The sequence below is a fragment of the Schistocerca piceifrons genome, chromosome 3 (genome assembly GCF_021461385.2).
Source record: "Schistocerca piceifrons isolate TAMUIC-IGC-003096 chromosome 3, iqSchPice1.1, whole genome shotgun sequence".
In the NCBI taxonomy this organism is placed as follows: Eukaryota; Metazoa; Arthropoda; class Insecta; order Orthoptera; family Acrididae; genus Schistocerca; species Schistocerca piceifrons.
This window is the reverse complement of record NC_060140.1, coordinates 383474376-383493966: the sequence shown is the minus strand read 5'-3', so window position 1 is coordinate 383493966 and position 19591 is coordinate 383474376. Positions and strand designations below refer to the sequence as shown.

The 19591-nt window shown below is 40.9% G+C and overlaps 1 protein-coding gene across 2 annotated transcripts in view; it reads left to right on the top strand.

The window, feature by feature from the left end:
• Positions 1-19591, top strand: part of LOC124787679 (protein arginine N-methyltransferase 7-like) — a 118624-nt gene that overhangs the window by 69213 nt on the left and 29820 nt on the right. For both annotated transcript variants that reach the window (XM_047254499.1, XM_047254498.1), the window contains one exon: positions 9205-9434. In XM_047254499.1, coding sequence (XP_047110455.1) covers positions 9205-9434 — 230 coding nt within the window. The remainder of the gene's footprint in view (positions 1-9204; positions 9435-19591) is intronic.

Below are 19591 nucleotides of genomic sequence, written 5' to 3'. Positions count from 1 at the left end.
GAACCGCTCCATTTCCATGTTACTATGACGACTGCTCTGTTTCTCACATTCCCTTAACATGCTTTACATACCCTCTCCTGCCAGAGCTGCCACTTGTCTGTGAGTGGTTCTTGTACATTGACTTCATACAAAGGCATGTGTCTGTACTATGTATTTTAGAGTTTGGTTACTGTTACTGGAACTCCTAATATACTCAAAATGGTGAAGTTTTATCTTTTTTTTTTCCTCTGTCTCATGCGTATTAATAAAAAGATTTAAAAATTTACACATAGGCTAACAAATCATGGAGTAGCTGATTTTGTGGGATATCAGAAAAATGTCAACCCCCCGCCCCGTAAACCATGGACTTTGTCGTTGGTGGGGAGGTTTGGGTGCCTCACAGACACAGGTAGCCATACTGTAGGTGCAACCACAATGGAGGGGGATCTGTTGAGAGGCCAGACAAACATGTGGTTCCTGAAGAGGGGCAGCAGCCTTTCCAGTAGTTGCAAGGGCAACAGTCTGGATGATTGACTGACCTGGCCTTGTAACATAAACCAAAGTCTGATCTGGCCTTGTAACATAACCCAAAGTTACTGTGGTGGTACTGTGTACAGTTGAAAGCAAGGGGCAGCCGTAATTTTTCCTGAGGGAAGGAGCAGCTCTACTGTATGGTTAAATGAGGATGGCATCCTCTTGGGTATAATCTTCTGGAGGTAAAATAGTCCCCCATTCAGATCTCTGGGCTACTACTCAGAAGGATGTCATTATTAGAAGAAATAAAACTGGCATTCCATGGATCAGAGCGTGTAATGTCAGAGCCCGTAATTGGGCAGGTAGGTTAGAGAATTTGAAAAGGGAAATGGATGAATTCGCAAAGTTCAATGGCAAGAGAAACAACTTCTGTTCAGGTGAAAACAGGGTTATAAATATAAGAACCATAAAGGGGTAATGCAGAAGTAGGTTTAATAATGAATAAAAAGGTAGGAATGCAGATAAGCTATTATGAACAGCATAGTGAATGCATTATTGTATCCAAGATGCACATGAAGCTCACACCCACCACAGTACTACAAGTTTATATGCTGACTAGCTCCACAGATGAGGACGAGACTGAGGAAATGTATGATGAGATAAAAGAAATTATTCAGATAGTTAAGGGAGACGAAAATTTAATAGTCATGGGAGACGGGAATATGAAGAGGAAGCCGTCTGGTAGAATTTTGCACAGAGCAGAATTTAATCATAGCTAACACATGGTTTAACCCTTAACTACTATGGTCATTCACAGGAACACAATTACTATGGAAGGGTCTCACAGACCGCATTTTTCTATTTTGTATATCAAACCAGAATTTTGCTGAATATATATAGTTTCTTGACTTCCAGTCATTCATTACACTTCTTAGAGGTGGCTTTTGTAGAAATTTGATTTTTTTTAAACACTGCGGTATTTTAAACACGTTAACAATTAAAACAAAGTGACATCTGGAGTATATTTTTATTTTATGAGTTACGAAAATAACAGCAAATAGTTAGCTCTCTACTCACACACAGATTTTCATCAGAGGAATTATATTACAAATTTGCAATATAACTAGGTGGAAAAATCCGACATGACTTACGATAAATTGTGTGCGAAGTCAGCTTTCAGTTTACGACTCACTTTGCAATGTAGAGCGAATATTTCAGTCCATAAATCTATGAATGGAGAAACTTTGCCACCATTTTACTTCTAAAATTACAAGTAAAAACTAAATACTTGTTCTCATGTGCCACTGAATCATACTTTAGTCAATTTCCACCTGCAAACACTTCACGCAGACCTTCCTGTAACACTCCAAACAAATTGGAACACCACGCTGTTGACATGGATATCTTGTTTTCCTCTTCAGACGAGGAGGGCAAAAGGTGCACGTTTTTCGATTTTTGAATTCTTCTTTTGGTGTCTGAGGCTCATCTTGCAAGTGAAGACATCTCTCTCACATAACACACATTGCACTGAAGGCCCAGCTTTCCCCGCCATGGAGAAACAGTAGCATGCAATAAAAATGTGGCATGCAAACACTATGGTACGTCTGTGAGACCTCTCAAGGCTAATAATTATGAAACAAAGAGCATCAACAATGCAAGAATGCTGGCACGTGTAGCGTGACAGCCAATAGGAAGGTACATGGAAGAGTCCATTTGGCTTTGCAGGGGTGTGAGAAATATCTCGACACAAAAATCAGTAGCGGTCTGAGAGACGGTCGATAGTAGTTAAGGGTTAAGACTCATGAAAGAAAGTTGTATATGTGGGAGAGATCTGGAGACACCAGAAGGTTTCAGATTGATTATACATGGTGGTCCATTGATCGTGACTGGGACAAATATCTCACGAATAAGCGTCAAATGAAAAAACTACAAAGAACGAAACTTGTCTAGCTTGAAGGGGGAAACCAGATGGCGCTGTGGTTGGCCCGCTAGATGGTGCTGCCATAGGTCAAACGGATATCAACTGCGTTTTTAAAAAATAGGAACCTTCATTTTTGACCTGTGGCAGCGCCATCCAGCAGGCCAACCATAGCGCCATCTGGTTTCCCCCTTCAATCTAGACGAGTTTCGTTCTTTGTAGTTTTTCGTTTGATGCTTATTTTGTGAGATATTTGGCCTGGTCACTATCAATGGACCACCCTCTATAATGGTAAGACAGAGATTTTGGAACCAGGTTTTAAATTGTAAGATATTTCTAAGCACAGATGTGGACTCTGACCGCAATTTATTGGTTATAGACTATAGATTAAAACTGAAGAAACTGCAAAAAGATGGGAATTTAAAGAAATGGGACCTGGATAAATTGAAAGAACCGGAGTTTGTAGTGCGTTTAAGAGGGAGCATTACAGAATGACTGACAAGACCAGGGGGAAAGGAATGCAGTAGATGAAGAATGGGTAGCTTCAAGAGTTGAAATGGTGAAGGCAGCAGTGTGTCAAGTACGTAAAAAGAAGAGGGGTGGTAGAAATTCTTGGATAACACAAAAGATGCTGAATTTAACTGATGAAAGAAGAAAATATATAAATGCAATCAATGAAGCAGGTGAAAGGGAATAAAAATGTTTTAAAAATGAGATTGACAGGAAGTGCAAAATTACTAAGAAGGAATGGCTAGAGGGCAGATGTAAGGAGGCAGAAGCACGCATCACTAGGATTAAGATAGATGCTGCCTACTGGGAAATTAGAGAGACCTTTGGAGAAAAGAGAACCACCCTTATGAATATCAGGAGCTCAGGTGGAAAACCAGCCCTAAGCAAAGAAGAGAAAGCAGAAAAGAGGGACTATACAAGGGAGATGTACTTCAGGGCAATATTATGGAAATGAAAGTGGACATACATGAAGATGAGATGGGAGATATGATGCTGCATGAAGCATTTGACAAAGCACTGAGAGACTTAAGTTGAAACAAGGCCCCGGAAGTAGAGCACATTCTATTAGAGCTACTGCTAGCCTAGTCGAAATAAGACCCAGGGAGTAGAACACATTCTGTTAGAGCTACTGCTAGCCTTGGGAGAGCCAGCCATGACAAAATCTTCCATCTGGTGAAAAAGATATATGAGACAAGTGAAATACTTTCAGACTTAAAGATGAGCATAATAATTCTAATTCCAAAGGAAGAAGGTGTTGACCAGTGTGAAAATTACCGAACTATCAGTTTAATAAGTCATGATAGCAAAATCTGATAGAGATTTTTTACAGAATAATGGAAAAACTGGTAGAAGCCGACCTTGGGGAAGATCAGTTTGGATTCTGGAGAAATGTACAAACACATGACCCTATGACTTCTCATAGAAGATAAGTTAAGGAAAGGTAAAACTGCATTTATAGCATTTGTAGACTCACAGAAGGCTTTTGAGAGTGTTGACTGGAATACTCTCTTTCAAATTCTAAAGGTAGTAGGGGTGAAATACAGGGAGCAAGAGGCTATTTACAGTTTGTACAGAAACCAGATGGCAGTTATAAGGGTCGAGGGGCACGGATGGGAAACAATGGTTGAGAAGGGGGTGAGACAATTTATAGTCTATCCCCAATTTTACTCAGTCTGTATATTGAGCAAGCAGTAAAGGAAACAAGACAAATTTGGAGTGTGAATTAATGTCCAGGGAGAAGAAATAAAAACTTTTCTGTTTGCCAATGGCATTGTAATTCTGTTAGAGACAGCAAAGTACTTGGAAGAACAGGTGAACAGAATGGACAGTGTTTTGAACGGAAGATATAAGATCAACATCAACAAAACTAAAACAAGGGTAATGGAATACAGTTGAATTAAATCAGATGTTCCCGAGGACATTAGTTTAGGAAGCGAGACACTGAGAGTGATAGGTGAGTTTTGCTATTTGAGAAGCAGAATAACTGATGATGATCGAAACAGGGAGGATATAAAATGTAGACTGGCAATAACAAGAAAAACATTTCTGAGGAAGAGAAATTTGTTAACACTGAGTGTAGATTTAAGTGTCAGGAAGTCCTTTCTGAAATTATTGGCAGTGGGTGTAGCTGTGTTTGGAAGAGAAACATGGGCTATAAACAGTTCAGACAAAAAGAGAAGAGAAGCTTTTGAAATGTGGGTGCATCATGTAACTAATGAGGAGGTACTGAATAGAATTGGGGAGAAGAGAAATTTATGATATAACCTGACTAGAGGAAGGGATCAGTTGGTAGAACACATTCTGAGAGATCAAGGGATCACCAATTTAGTACCGGAGGGTAGTGTGGGAGGTAAAAATCATAGAGTGAGTCAAGGAAATGAATACCGTGAGCTGATTCTGAAGGAAGTAGGTTGCAGTAGTTACTCGGAGATGAAGTGACTTGCACAGGATAGAGACTGAAGACCACAACAACAACATCAGAAGAATGAATTATGTTGTCAACATGAAAAAGCTCTGTACAAGGTGTTTGTCATCTTTGTAGAATGCTAACCAGAAGCAAATGCAAAAATTGTCATTTTCAGCACCATTCTGTCGCTGCAGATAAGGTGCCTGGATTGCACAAAAAAAGTAATAATCTTCAAACATCTGCCTACATGGTGCTTAACAGTAGGAAAACTGGGAGATTTGAAGTGCTGTTGGAACATTTATCCTCTCAACCACATTCGAAACAATCTAACCTACCTTATTCAAACAATGGAAAATCCAGGATGGAATGTAACAATATGAGAGAAAGAAAGTTGCTACTCACCATATAGCGGAGATGCTGAGCCGTGATAGGCACAACAAAAACATTCACACAATCATAGCTTACGGCCATTAAGGCCTTTGTCAGCATTAGACACACACACACACTCAAGCAAGTGCAACTTGCACACACATCTGCAGTCTCAGAGAACTGAAACTACACTGCGAACAGCAGCATCAGTGCATGATGGGAGTGTCGACTGGGTGGGGGTAAGGAGGAGGCTGTGGGAGGGAGGGGGAGGGGTAGTATGGTGGGAGTGGCAGTCAGTGAAGTGTTTTTAGATGGTGGGTGGGAGGGAAGGTGCGGAGGGGGGAGGGGGTAAGTAGCGGAAAGGAGAGAAATAAAAATAAAAGAAATTAAAAGACTGGGTGTGGCGGTGAAATGACGGCTGTGTAGTGCTGGAAATGGAACAGGGAGGGGGCTGGATGGGTGACGACAGTGACTAACGAAGATTGAGGTCAGGAGGGTTACAGGAATGTTGGGTGTATTCCAGGGAAAGTTCCCACGTGCACAATTCAGAAAAGATGGTGTTGGTGGGAAGAATCCATATGGCACAGGCTGTGAAACAGTCATTGAGATGAGGGATATCATGTCTGGCAGCGTGTTCAGCTACAGGGTGGCCTACTTGCATTTTGGCCAAAGTTTGTTGGTGGCCGTTCATGCAGACAGACAGCTTGTTCGTTGTCATGCCTACATAGAATGCAGCACAGTGGGTGGCCGTTCATGCAGACAGACAGCTTGTTCGTTGTCATGCCTACATAGAATGCAGCACAGTGGTTGCAGCTTATCTTGTAAATCACATGACTGGTTTCACAGGTAGCCCTGCCTTTGATGGAATAGGTGATGTTAGTGACCAGACTGGAGTAGGTGGTGGTAGGAGGATGTACGGGACAGGTTTTGCATCTAGGTCTGTTACAGGGATATGAGCCATGAGGTAAGGGATTGGGAGCAGGGGATGTGTAAGTATGGACGAGTATATTGTGTAGGTTCAGTGGATGGTGGAATACCACGGTAGGAGGAGTGGGAAGGATAGTGGGTAGGACATTTCTCATTTCAGGGCATGATTAGAGGTAATCGAAACCCTGGCAGAGAATGTAATTCAGTTGCTCCAGTCCCGGATGGTACTGAGTTACAAGGGGAATGCTCCTCTGTGGCCGGACTGTGGGACTTAGGGAGGTGGTGGGAGACTGGAAAGATAAGGCACGAGAGATTTGTTTTTGTACAAGGATGGGAGGATAATTACGGTCAGTGAAGGCTTCAGTGAGACCCTCGATATATTTAGAGAGGGACTGCTCGTCACTTCAGATGCGATGACCACAGGTGGCTAGGCTGTACGGAAGGGACTTCTTGGTATGAAACGGGTGGCAGCTGTCGAAGTGGAGGTATTGCTGGTGGTTAGTAGGTTTGATATGGACGGAGGTACTGATGTAGCCATCTCTGAGGTGGAGGTCAACATCTAGGATGGTGGCTTGTTGGGTTGAGTACTACCAGGTGAAGCAAATGGCGGAGACGTTATTGAGGTTCTGGAGGAATGTGAATACGGTGTCCTCACCTTCAATCCAGATAGCAAAGATGTCATCAGTGAATCTGAACCAGGTGAGGGGTTTAGAATTCTGGGTTTTTAGGAAGGATTCCTGTAGATGGCTCATGAATAGGTTAGCATAGGATGGTGCCATGCGGGTGCCCATAGCCGTACCCCGGATTTGTTTGTAGGTAATGTCTTCAAAGTAGAAGTAATTGTGGGTGAGGATATAGCCGGTCAAGGAGACTGGGAAGGAGGTTGTTGGTTTGGAATCCATAGGGCATCTGTAAAGTTAGTGTTCGATAGCAGTAAGGCCATGGGCATTATGAAATGTTAGTGTACAGGGAGGTGGCATCAGTAGTGACGAGCATGGCACCGTGTGGTAAAGGGAGAGGAACTGTGGAGAGTCAGTTGAGGAAATGGTTGGTATCTTTTATATAGGAGGATAGGTTCTGGGCAATAGGTTGAATGTGTTGGTCTACGAGAGCAGAGATTCTCTCAGTGGGGGCACAGTAACCGGCCACAATGGGGCATCCTGGGTGGTTGGGTTTATGGAAAGTGGGAGTGCAGGGAGTAGTAGGGGTAAGTAGAGAGATGGACTCTGGGGAGAGGTTCTGGGATGGGCCTAAGGATTTGAGTAGTGACTGGAGATCCTGCTGGATTGCTGGAATGGGATCACTGTGGCATGGTTTGTAGGTGGAAGCATCTGACAGCTGACGGAGTCCTTCTGCTGTGTAATCCTTGCGGTTCAAAACTACGGTGGTGGAGCCTTTGTCTACAGGTAGGATTATAAGATCAGGATCAGTTTTTCTGCAGATGTAAGGTTAGTTTGCATGCTGTGAGGGATTTGGGGAATGATGGTGAGGCAAGGTTCGAGGATAAGAAATTCTGGAAAGTTAACAGGGGGTGGTTTGGAGGCAGTGGGGGTGGATCATGGTTGGATGGAGGAGTGAACTGAGTTAGGCAAGGTTCAATTTTGGTCTTTAGTTGAGTCTGATTGGTCGGGTTGGTGGCGAAAAAGTGTTTCCACTGTAGGGACCGGGAGAAGGAGAGGTCTTTAACTAGTCCTGCATGGTTGAATTTGGGAGTGGGGCGGAAGGTGAGGCCTTTGGAAAAGACTGATATTTCTGTGGGACTAAGGCTTCTGGAGGAAAGGTTCATGACCGTGTTGCAGGTCTGTTTAGGATTTGAGTTCTGTGTGGTGGTGGGAGGGAGCTTCGGAGGGTGGGATAAGTGTAGTAGGCCTACAAGACAAGGTTTGTCAGCTATGAGAGGGCGTGGGGGAAGTTTGGAGGTCGTTGTAGAAGTGGTGGACAGTGGTGCTCTGAGGTGGGAGTAGGAACTGAGCAGGATGGAGAGCTTTTTGAGGTGGCGTTGTGCACATTGCTCAAGTTCCTGGAGGGCAAGAGTTTTAGTGTGTGTTATGGGTTCCAGGAATCTGGGGTTACATAGCAAGAGAATTTTGCAGATGGAGAGAAGGTACTGCAAGGAGGATCGGGCTTTGTTGATATGGTTTTGCAGGACTATGTTGGTGAGGGCTAAGGATTGGCGGAATCTGAACAGGTGGAGGTCAGATATGGGTAGTTTGATGGTAAGGCCATTAGGGGAGATTTCAAGAAAAGTTTCCTTATCCCTAGCCAGATCCCAGTCCCACATACTGTTCATGCATTGTTACTTGGCTCATGAAATCCCCCCTAATGGGAGGACGTTTCTGCAGATGTGGAATGAAACAAAGTGTGATCCGTGAGGTGTTCGAACCTCATGAGCAAACAAAATGTGAACTGTGAGGTGTTCATCGTAACTTCCAGCTTAGCGAGCTGCATAATCTTCATGATCTAATTTGTGAAACATCAGAATGTAGTATACTTTTTTCTTTAGCATAAAGTGTAAAATTTTCAAAATCGTTGGTTTTGCCACATCTAACAAATTGCTTAAATGACGAGTTGATGCAATCAGTATGTTGTGCCATTTCTAATTTAATTGGCATCAGGTCAGTGCACATGGGAATTCAAGCAGATTGCCAGAGACAGTGTTTCCTCAAAGAAACAAACACAGCTTTTGGTCACCTAGTTTAAATTTATCACTTCCAAAGAAGGCACATTTTAACTGATAATGAGCATTTGAGGAAATGGTAACTCATGGAACCACCAATCTCTGTTCATTACTGCATGTTAGTGCTTACAAGTTCTTCAATACGAATGCACAATGATATAATTGACTAATGTCAATGCTAATTAAATTGGATGGGGGAACATGTCGAATTTTTTCTTAACAATTATTTCTCAGCACAACCTACCCTGATACACCCTTGAAGGCTTTTGAGACTTTCTGACCTCCCTGTATACGTTAAGTCACAGATGATAGACTACAATTAAATTTCAGATGTAATCACAATTAACATGATAAATAATTCCAATAGATAAACTACATCCATTAAATATACATTTCATTCTTTGGAAGCACTCATTAATCATTAATGTTTATTCATATTTCCAGAAAGACTGCATTGTAGTTCCATCATTGGCCATTATTTATGCACAAGTGGTTGAAAGTGATTTTGCAAATGGATGGAACAAGTTGAGTGACTGGTTCGAAAATGGCGTAAGCATACAAACACCTAAACGCCATGCTACCTGTCCAGGAGCCGCAGCTGTGCATGATATACAACTGAGCCAGTTTTCACAGAAAGAATTCACAACTATAGTTGCACCAACACGTGTATTGAGGTAAGACAGAGAAAGACAAAAGTCATCATAATTACTTAAAGGGATTTTATTGTTACATAATTATCCACATCAAGCTACTTATAAGATTGTGTGTTTCATAATCTCTGTAAGTTAACTTTATTGTGCAGTTGACTGTCACCTGTTTCATTTGGTGTTAAGGTATAAATGTGTTCTTTAGTGACCACAGATCTTGGCTTTCTAATTATGACTAATTATCTGAATTTAAAGTAAGTCTGACAATATTAATGGTGGAAGAAAAGCATCTACTTTCCAGCCCCAACCATGAAACAGAAGTAACAAAAATAGGGATGACAGACCCGTAAGTAGAAAATATGTCTAACCTTCAAGTTTCATGGAAAGGTACTTGAACAAAGAGTTAATTATTGTAATATGGGTTTTTGAAGTTGAATTCTCCCTCAGAAAACACTGCTATAGCACAGCCACACAGAGCTACATCCCCAGTGTGACACAGTTCGGCCAATAGAGATGTGAGGAAAATTCATGTTCAGCGTAAAGGAGCTGGGGGTGGGGGTCGTGCGAAACACTTAAACTATCTGATGGAGTAAATTACAACCAAATTAAATCATGCTTTTATAAGTACAGGCAAGTATGTATAACTTCCAGAAGATGGTATTCTAAGTCACATCCAGTTTTGAGAAACAGGCGACGAGGAAACTTTAATTCATTTAAGTCCTTGAAGAGTGAAGACTCATGAGGATATGAAGAAGAATCAAGTGCTTATGAGAAGAGAAGTGTATCTTGTCTCAGGAGCACATGTAGTTTGTTGTCAGACTTGTAATCTGGATTAGTGAAGGCGGCAGAACAGAAAATGCAATGTATTATTTTGCAGAGCTAAGTGATAGGTTGACTGTAGTTACTCTCTTTATTTTATCATGCAGACCATACTACATTTTTTCATAACATGAAACATTATGAAATTAGCCAAAAAAGTCATCAGTGATTCATTTCATACTTTGTGAATAGTGAGCAGAATGTCATTCTCCAGCATAATCAAATAGGAAACATGACTGAATCTGATGTAAAATGAAAGTATTTCAGGCTTCTATTCTAATTGCATTGGTTTTCTTAATATATGTCAGTGACCTACCAAAATGTTTATTTTTGCAAGTAACACGTTAGTGTGAAAAACATGAAATGGAAAGTAATTGATGGGCTAAATAGGGCAGTAGGTAACATTAATTCATGACTTATGAATGAGGAATATAACTGCAGCAAGCTCAAATCCATAGTCTCTGCCACTGAACTCTCATAATAAGGGAGTGCTGGTACCATAGCATGATTAAATAATCAATGCAGTTAAACATGTTATTTTCTTAGGATTGAAGACAGAAGAGATGCTGCCTTGCACATCACACACTTGAGGAGCTTTTACAGAAACTGAAAGCTGTCAGCTTCACTTATGAGAATGTTGTACAATATCATTGACTTAGAAATGCAAAAGACTGTTGATTTTTCTTATTTTTGCCCTGTTATTTCTTATGATAATCATGTTCTGTGCCAATTCTGTGCATTCACAGTGACTATTTTTAACCCTGAAAAGAATAGTCAGGGCATTGTTCAAATGTCTTGAAAGTTTAACTCTGCCTTTTTTTGTATGTATGTTAAATAATTGTATTTGTAATTAATAATATCTGGTGTAAGGAGTAATCCTCATTCTGGCAGAGGCATTATCGAAAAGGACAGACTGGACAGAGGTTCAGGGCACCCTTTTAACCTTGAATTGAGAAACTGCCCCTGAAAGGCAGAAGAATCAGCAATGATCAACAGCATGAGGATGCAGAAGACAGTGGAAACCACTGTCTGCAAGGGGCCCCAAAAAGGAATGTGACTATGAGAAAAAGATTGTATCACTAATGGAAGGGTAATGTCTTATGAGTGTGGAATGTTGGAAGTCAGAATACGACAGGAAAGCTAGAAAATCTGAAAAGAGAAATGCAAAGGTTCAATCTAGTTTTAGTGGGGACAGTGGAGTAAAATGGAAAGAAGATAAAGATTTGAGTTCAGATGAATATAGGGGAATATCAATAGCAGCAGAAACTAATGCAAGGGTGAAGGATTTGTCATGAATAAGTTGATAAGACGAGAGAGAGAGAGAGAGAGAGAGAGAGAGAGAGAGAGAGAGATAGTTAATGTGAACAGTTCAGTGATAGCATTATTCGTATCGAAACTGACAGCAAACTAAAACCAACAACAATAGTTTAGTTGTACATGGCAACATCACAAAGCAGGAGATGCAAGTTAGAGGAAGAGTATAAGGTACTGAAAATAGTATGAGGTGCTGAGAACCATAAGGGCCCAAAAGCACATTCAGTCAGGCCCATTTGAAACTGAATATCTACATCTAGGCTCTGCAAACCACTGTGAAGTGCATGGCAGACAGTAAGTCCCCTTGTACCAGTTATTAGGATATCTTTCCACTCCTTTAACATATGGCATGCAGGATGAATGGTTGTTCAAATGCTTCTGTGCGTGCTGTAATTATTCTAATATTGTCCATATGATCCATATGTGAGTGATATCCAGGGGATTGTAGTATATTCCTAGAGTCATCATATAAAGCCAGTTCTTGAAACTTCGTTAGTAGATTTTCTCAGGATAGTTTACCTTTATTTTCAGGAGTCTTCCAGTTCAGTTTTTTCAGCATCTCTGTTGCGATGTCCCACAGGTCAAACCTGTGACCTTTCGTGATGCCCTTCTCTGTATATGTTCAGTATCCCCTGTTAGTCCTATCTGGTACAAGTCCCACACATTTGAGCAATATTCTAGAAATGGTAGCATGAGTGATTTGTAAGCAATCTCCTTTGTAGACTAATTGCACTTTCCCAGTATTCCACGAATAACCAGAAGTCTACCACCTGCTACACCCACGACTGAGCCAGTGTGATCATTCCATTTCATATGCCCACAAGATGTTACACCCGGATGTTTGTATGAGTTGTCTGATTTGAACAGTGACTCATTGATATGATAGTTTTATGTTTTTTCATTTTGTGAAGTGTACAGTTTTACATTTTTGAACTTCAAATTTACATTTTTGAACTTGCCAATCTTTTCACCACTTTGAAATCTTATCCATATCTGACTGAATATTTACATAGCTTCTTTCAGAGAGTACTTCATTATAGGTAACTGCGCCATCTGAAAAAAGTCAGGTTACTATTAGTTATGTCCACACCATCAACAGCAAGGGTACCAACAAACTTCCATGGGGAACACTCAAAGGTGCTTCTGCATTTGATGATGACACTCTATTCAAGATAACATGCTGTGTCCTTCCTACCAAAAAGTCTTCAGAAGAGTCACAAATTTCACTTGCTATCACATATGATCAATAAGGTTGGTGTGGTACTAGTCAAATGCTTCTCTGAAATCAAGAAATACTGCATCTGCCGGACTTTGGTCCAAAGCCTTCAGTATGTCATGTGACGAAAGTGCAAGTTGGGTTTCACATGATTGATGTTTTCAGAATGCATGCCGGTTGGCATGGAGGAGATTCTGTTTGAGATACCTCATTATGTTTGAGTTCAGATTTGTTCTAAGATTCTCCAACAAATTGATGCCAAAGATATTGTATCTTAGTTTTATAGATGACTTCTACTATCCTTCTTGTAGACAGGTATGACCTGTGCTTTCTTCCAACTACTGGGCACTGGTGCCAACACCCTCCGTCCCCAAGGGATCTATGATAGATTATAGATTACAGTTAGAAGAGGGGCTAACTCAGCCACAACTTGATTGTAGAGAGAGATTCCGTCGGGCTCTGGAGCTTTGTTCAATTTTAACAATGTCAGTGCTACAAGGATTAAATTGGCACAATTCTCCTGTGTTTTCCTTGGTAAAGGAACACTTGAAAACAGAGTTAAGCATTCCAGCTTTCACTTTGCTACCTTCAATTTCAGTTCCTGTCTCATTCGCCATGGACTGGACACTATCAGTTGACAATATTCTGCTGTGGTAGTCATTGAAGGCTTCACACATTGCTTTCTTGACAGCCAAATGTGTTTCATTCAGCATCTATTTATCTATAGACCTATGCTTTGTTTTGCACCTATTATGCAGTAGTCTCTGTTTAGAAGTTTCTTTACTGTAACTATATCATGGAGGGTCCCTTCCATTATGAACTATTCTACTGAGTACATATCTATCCAGTGCATGGTCAAGTATTCTTTTAAACTTGCACAATAGTTCCTCTACATGTTCCTTCCCTGTACTGAAAGTTTCAAGTACCTCATTGAGATATGACACAACTGATTTTTTTATCTATTTTACTAAATTGATATATCTTTCTCCTTGTTTTAGTTTTCCTTTGTACATTGGTAATTATTGTTGCTGCAGTTGCGCCATGATCTCTTATACCAGTTTCAGTTTCAGAGAAGGCATTTAGTAATGTTCTGCAGGATGTGTTATCATGCCCACCACTAACAAAACTAATTTCCTCAGTGGGTTATTATATGATTAAAGTCACCATCAATCATGACAGTATGATTGGGGAACTGAGGTTGTCTCTAAAGTTTTTGGTTACGTCAGCCTGTTGGACAATAGAAGAAACCAATTACCATTTTATCACCACCCCTGATACCGATTATTGCCCAAACAGTCTCACATGCAGCTTCAATTTCTTCCAGAGAAATTGGTGTGACAGCTTTTAATGAATGTTCATGTGTACAGTGTGGGCCTACATCACAGATAAACCTGACTCACAATAAGAGCAACAAATGCTGGAAGCACTCATACATACTACAATCTCAAAATGGACGACGGTGTGCTTGAGGTCCTTATGGTTCTCAGCACCTCATATAATTCAGTATGCAAAGGGATGTCAAGATTTGCAAGAGGTATTTACCAATGACATGTAGTGGTTCTAACAAAAGAGACAAGTGAAATGGTACCACAGGCATACTGATTTAAGAAACATGTTGAAAACTTACTGAATCATGGCATTCCAACAGCAGCGATAACACAGATGGGGGCCTCTGAACCATTAGAGGAAAAAAATTGGTAATGTACTAAAGACCCTCAAGAAAAACAAGGCTCCAGGAGATAGTGGTATCACAGCTGAGATTCTCTGTTTCGGATGTGAAACATTGTTGGATGCTTTGAAGCTGTTAATATCTACCATTTGGACAGCAGAAGTAATTGCTGAAGAATGAAAGGGAGCAATTATGTGTTTCATCTTCAAGAAGGATGATGCTGAGGGATTTCATTACTTGAAGCTGCTTATAAAGTCTGAACAAAGCTGCTGCTAAACTGCATGAAACCATTAGCTGAAGCAGTTATTGGTCACTATCAATGTGGCTTTGTGCCTGGATGGTCAACTCCTGACCACCTTGAGGCAGCTGATAGGAAAATTTTACAAGTTTGACCAGGTATTGCACCTCATGTTCATTGATTTTTGATAAGCTTATGACAGCAATGACCGCTCCATGTTATGGAAAATGTTACGGGAGTTTCACATCCCATCGAAATACATCTGACTAATTGCAACTTGCTACTCTCAGTCAACTGGTCAAGTTCGGTTAGGCACCCATTGCCACCATTCAGTATATGAAATGGTTTGAGACAAGCCGACCCATTGGCACGAATACTGTTCAACTTGGCCTTACAAGAAGTTATCTGTGACACTCATTGAACAGCAGAAAAGGAGATAGTGGGAGCAGACACAATCCCGGAATTTGCTGATGATGTAGGGAGTCTTGGTGACACCCTGGAGCAAGTATGCACTGACACTTCCCGATTTCTCTACACTGCAAAGAAAATTGGGATGGAGGTGAATGAGGATAGAACCAAATATCTCATTGTATCAAACCGTCAAGCTCTCCTTCCTTCTGTTCTGTTTGATGGGCGTACCCTTGAATAAGTTCAAGAATTCTAGTACCTGGCCTCTGTACTGACTTAAGTGAAGTGACAAAAGAAGTGCATCAGTGAATAGTAAATAACAATCACATTTTCTTTATGCTGAACAGTTTATTCAAGTTATGACTGATATCACAGAAGAACAAGATCCAACTGTACATGACACTAGTAGTGTAACCAGTACTTTTATGTGGTTGTGAAACCTCGGCGACATCAGCAACAGAAGCAGCAATGTGTTCCTGTGAGTGGAAGGTACTTTGAAATATCTATGGACCTGTCTACAGTACCATAGAGGGTAAATGTGAATGAAGAACAAAAGAAGACCTATACCAGTGGTTTTGAAATCCACACATTGACTGAATATTAGGGCATAAGAGGCTAAAGTGGATGGACCGCATCCTTCAAGCTGATAGATCCCTCCCATACTGAGTTCTCCATCCTCACCCTGCTGGGACCGAGCGAGGTAGTGCCGTGGCTAGCACATTGGACTCACATTCGGGAGGACGGTGGTTCAAACCCATTTCCAGTCATCCTGATATAGATTTTCTGTGATTTCCCTAAATCGCTTCAGGCAACTGCCGGGATGGTTCCTGTGAAAGGAGATGGCCGATTTCCTTCTCCATCCTTGACACAGTCCAAGCTTGTGTTCTGTCTCTTATGACCTCGATGTTAATGAGATGTTAAACCCAATATTCATTTCTTCAACCTGCTGGAAAACAGCCAAGGGGATGTCCAAGGACACAATGAACAATGAAAGGATTGATATTAACAGTCCTTACAAAAGTGGAGCTGACAGTGGTGGATGATGAAGCTAGAGACAGGTAACAGTAGATTACGATCTGCAGTAGATACTTCCTCTGTAAAACTGTCTGACCTCTTTTTTTAATTGTGCGTTTTGTAATGTGTTCTTTTATATTTTTTTATAGAATGATGTTTTGTCTCCCCTCATAGAGTGGTTAATTGATTTGTTTTTCCATTGTAGGTCTTAAAGGCATGTTGAGTTCAATAAATGATGATGTAAATGAAGATGGTAATCTAATAATTGTGGGTGAGTGGAACACTTTCGTAGGGGTAGGAATAGAAGACAGAGTTATGGGGTAATATGACCTCAGTAGTAAGACTGAGAGATGAGAGAGGCTAACTGAGTTCCGCAATCAATTTCAGCTAGGAATAGCAAATACAGTGATCAAGAATCACAGAAAGATGAGTTATTTCTGGAAAATGTCTGGAGACCAGATATATTCCAGTTGTATTATGTGTTGCCAGATGCAGATTCTGAAATCAGACATTGGTTTGTAAGGGTTACCCAGGACCTGATGTAGACTCGGATCACAATTTAGTGAAGATGAGGAGTAGATTGAAGTTTAAGAGAATCGTTAAGAAGAATCAAAGTGGAAAGAAGTAGGATACGGAGGTCCTGAGGAAGGATGATGCACATTTGAGGTTCTCTAAGGCTGTGGATTCACATTAATGTGACCACCTGTCAAAAGCCTGAATAACAACCTTAACAACCTTCTGCAGCATGGACTGCTGCAAGATGTGCAGGAAGAGTGTCATTGTGGTTCTGGAAGGCACTGACAGGGATGTGGGGTCATGGCAGCTCCAGTGCTGTAGTCAGCTCTGTTGAGTATCCACGGCACTAATAGCTTGATCTTGGTGGTCCCACAGATTCTGGATTGGGATTAAATCTGGGGAGTTTGGTGGACAGGGCAGTACAGTAAACTCATCCTGGTGCTCTGTGAACTGTGCATTTACGCTGCTAGCACTGTACCATATCGCACTGTCCTTCTGGTAGGTATTATTGTATCAAGGAAAAACAAACTGCATGTAGGGGTGTACACAGTCCCCAAGGATAGATGCGTACTTATGTTGATCCACTGTGCCTTCCAGAATAATGCAATTACCCAGAGAATGCCACGAAAACATTCCCCAGACTGTAACACTCCCTCCACTGACCTGGACCATTACACCAATTGTTGCAGGGTGCTCGCTCTTAGACATTTCCTACTGTACATGCCAACAGCCATCCGACCAGTAGAGCATAAAAGATGATTCATCTGCAAAGGGCACCTGTCACCACTCAGTGGATGTCCAGTTGCAGTATTGGCATGCAAATTTCAGCCATCATTGCTGATGAACAGCAGTCAGCATGGGTGCATGCACCAGGCAACTGCTGTGGAGATTCGTTTGCAGCGATGTTCGTGGAATGGCCATTGAATAGACATTGTGGATAACCTCTTGCTTTATCTGGGCAACGAGTTGCTCAACAGTTGCATGCCTATTCACCCACACACATCTGCACAGCTGTCATTCGCCTCTGTCATCTATGACCCATGGTGCACCACAGATTGTCTCAGATAGCATTATTTTGCCATGCATTGTATACTTAAATGAAAGCAGCATGTGAACAGTTTACAAACATTCCTGTTTTGGAAATTCTTCCACCTTTTGTCCAAAAGCCATTGATTGTGCCCTTTTGGACATCAGATAAATTGCTCCATTTCCGCATTGTGATGACTGCACTGTTTTTCACATCCACCCAACATGTTTTATATACCCTCCACTGCTAGTAAAGCCACCTGATGTCTGTGAGTGGTTATTGCACATTGATGTGACGCATAGGTGGTGGTCACATGAATGTGAAAGGACTGTGTTCTTCGTTAATGAACACTAATCAGCAATTCAGTTAAAGAGGAATGGACGAAACTAAAAAGAACATTCACCAAAGTAGAATAGACAACTATAGGTACAAGGAAGACAACCATAAATAAACCTCCAGCAACAGAAGAAATACTTCAAGTGATTAATGAAATGAGGTGGTACAGAAAAGTTTGGAAAAAGGCAAGAATATCACAACATAAGTCGCTTATGATTTAAATAAATAGGAAATTCAGGAAAGCTAAGGCAAAATGAGTGCAGGGAAAAATGCAACAAAATTAAAAAAGAAATGCTTGACAGAAGGACTGATTCAACATGTAGAAAAGTTGAAACAACTTTATGTGAAATTGAAAACAGAGGCCTCTATATTAAGAGCGCAAGAGGAATTCCACTGTTAAGTGCAGAGCAGAAAGTGAATAGATGTAAAAAAACTGGCTGATGATGTGATAGAAGAAGTAGTGTGCATCAATATCGAAGACTTTGGAGATCCAGTATAAGTGTCAAAGTTTAACAGAGCTTTGGAAGATTTGCGGTCAAACAGGATGAAAGGCACGGGCAACATGCCTTCGGAATTTCTAAAATCATTGGTGGGAAGTGGTTTTATTAACTGTTGAAGTTGGTGTGTAGATTCTATAATACTGGAGACATACCATCAGACTTTCCGAAAAAATGTCATCCTCACAGTCCCAAAGATAGCAATGGCAGATAAATGAAAGAAGTGCTGCACAGTCAGTTCAACAGCTTATGCATCCATGTTGCTAACAAGAAAAGTATACTGAAAATGGAATAGAAAATTGAGGATCTGTTAGATGATAATTAGCATGGCTTTAGAAAAGGGAAAATACCAGAGAGGTAGTTCTGATGATGCACTTGATAATGAAAGCAAGATTCAAGAAAAATCGAGACACGTTCATGGGATTCATTGACCTAGAAAAAGGGTTCTACAATGTTCAACGTTGCAACATGTTTCAGGTTCTCGAGAAAATAAGTGCAAACTACAGGGAAAGACGTCTAATACTGAACCTAGGGGGAACAATATGAATGGAAGACCAAGAATGAAGCACCTGGATTAGATACATGTAAGACAGGGATGTAGTCTTTTACCCTTACTGTTCAATCTGTACATTGAAGAAGTAATGAAAAAAAGAAAAGAATGGTTCTGGAGTGGAATTAAAATTTAGGGTGAAAGGATATCAAAGGTAAGATCTGCTGATGATATTGCTTTACTCAGTGAAAGTGAGGAATAACTGCAGGACGAGTGAAATGCAATGAACAGAGTAATGAGCAACCACTAAGAATTGAGAGTAAACTGCAGAAAGTCAAAAGTAATGAAGAGTAGCAAAAATGAGATTAACAATAATCTTAACATCAAAACTGGGTACCACAAAGTAGACTGCATCAATTCTACCACTTCGGAAGCAAAATGACAGCTGAAGTAAGGAGGACATAAAAAGCAGACTAGTACAAGCAAAGAGGGCATTCCTGGCCAGAACCTAATAGTATCAAGCGTCAGCCTTAATTTGACGAAGAAATTTCTGAGACAGTGCATTTTGAGCAAGCATTGTAAGGAGGTGAATCATGGACTGTGGGGAAACTGAAAGAGAAGAAAAACAAAATCTTTGAGA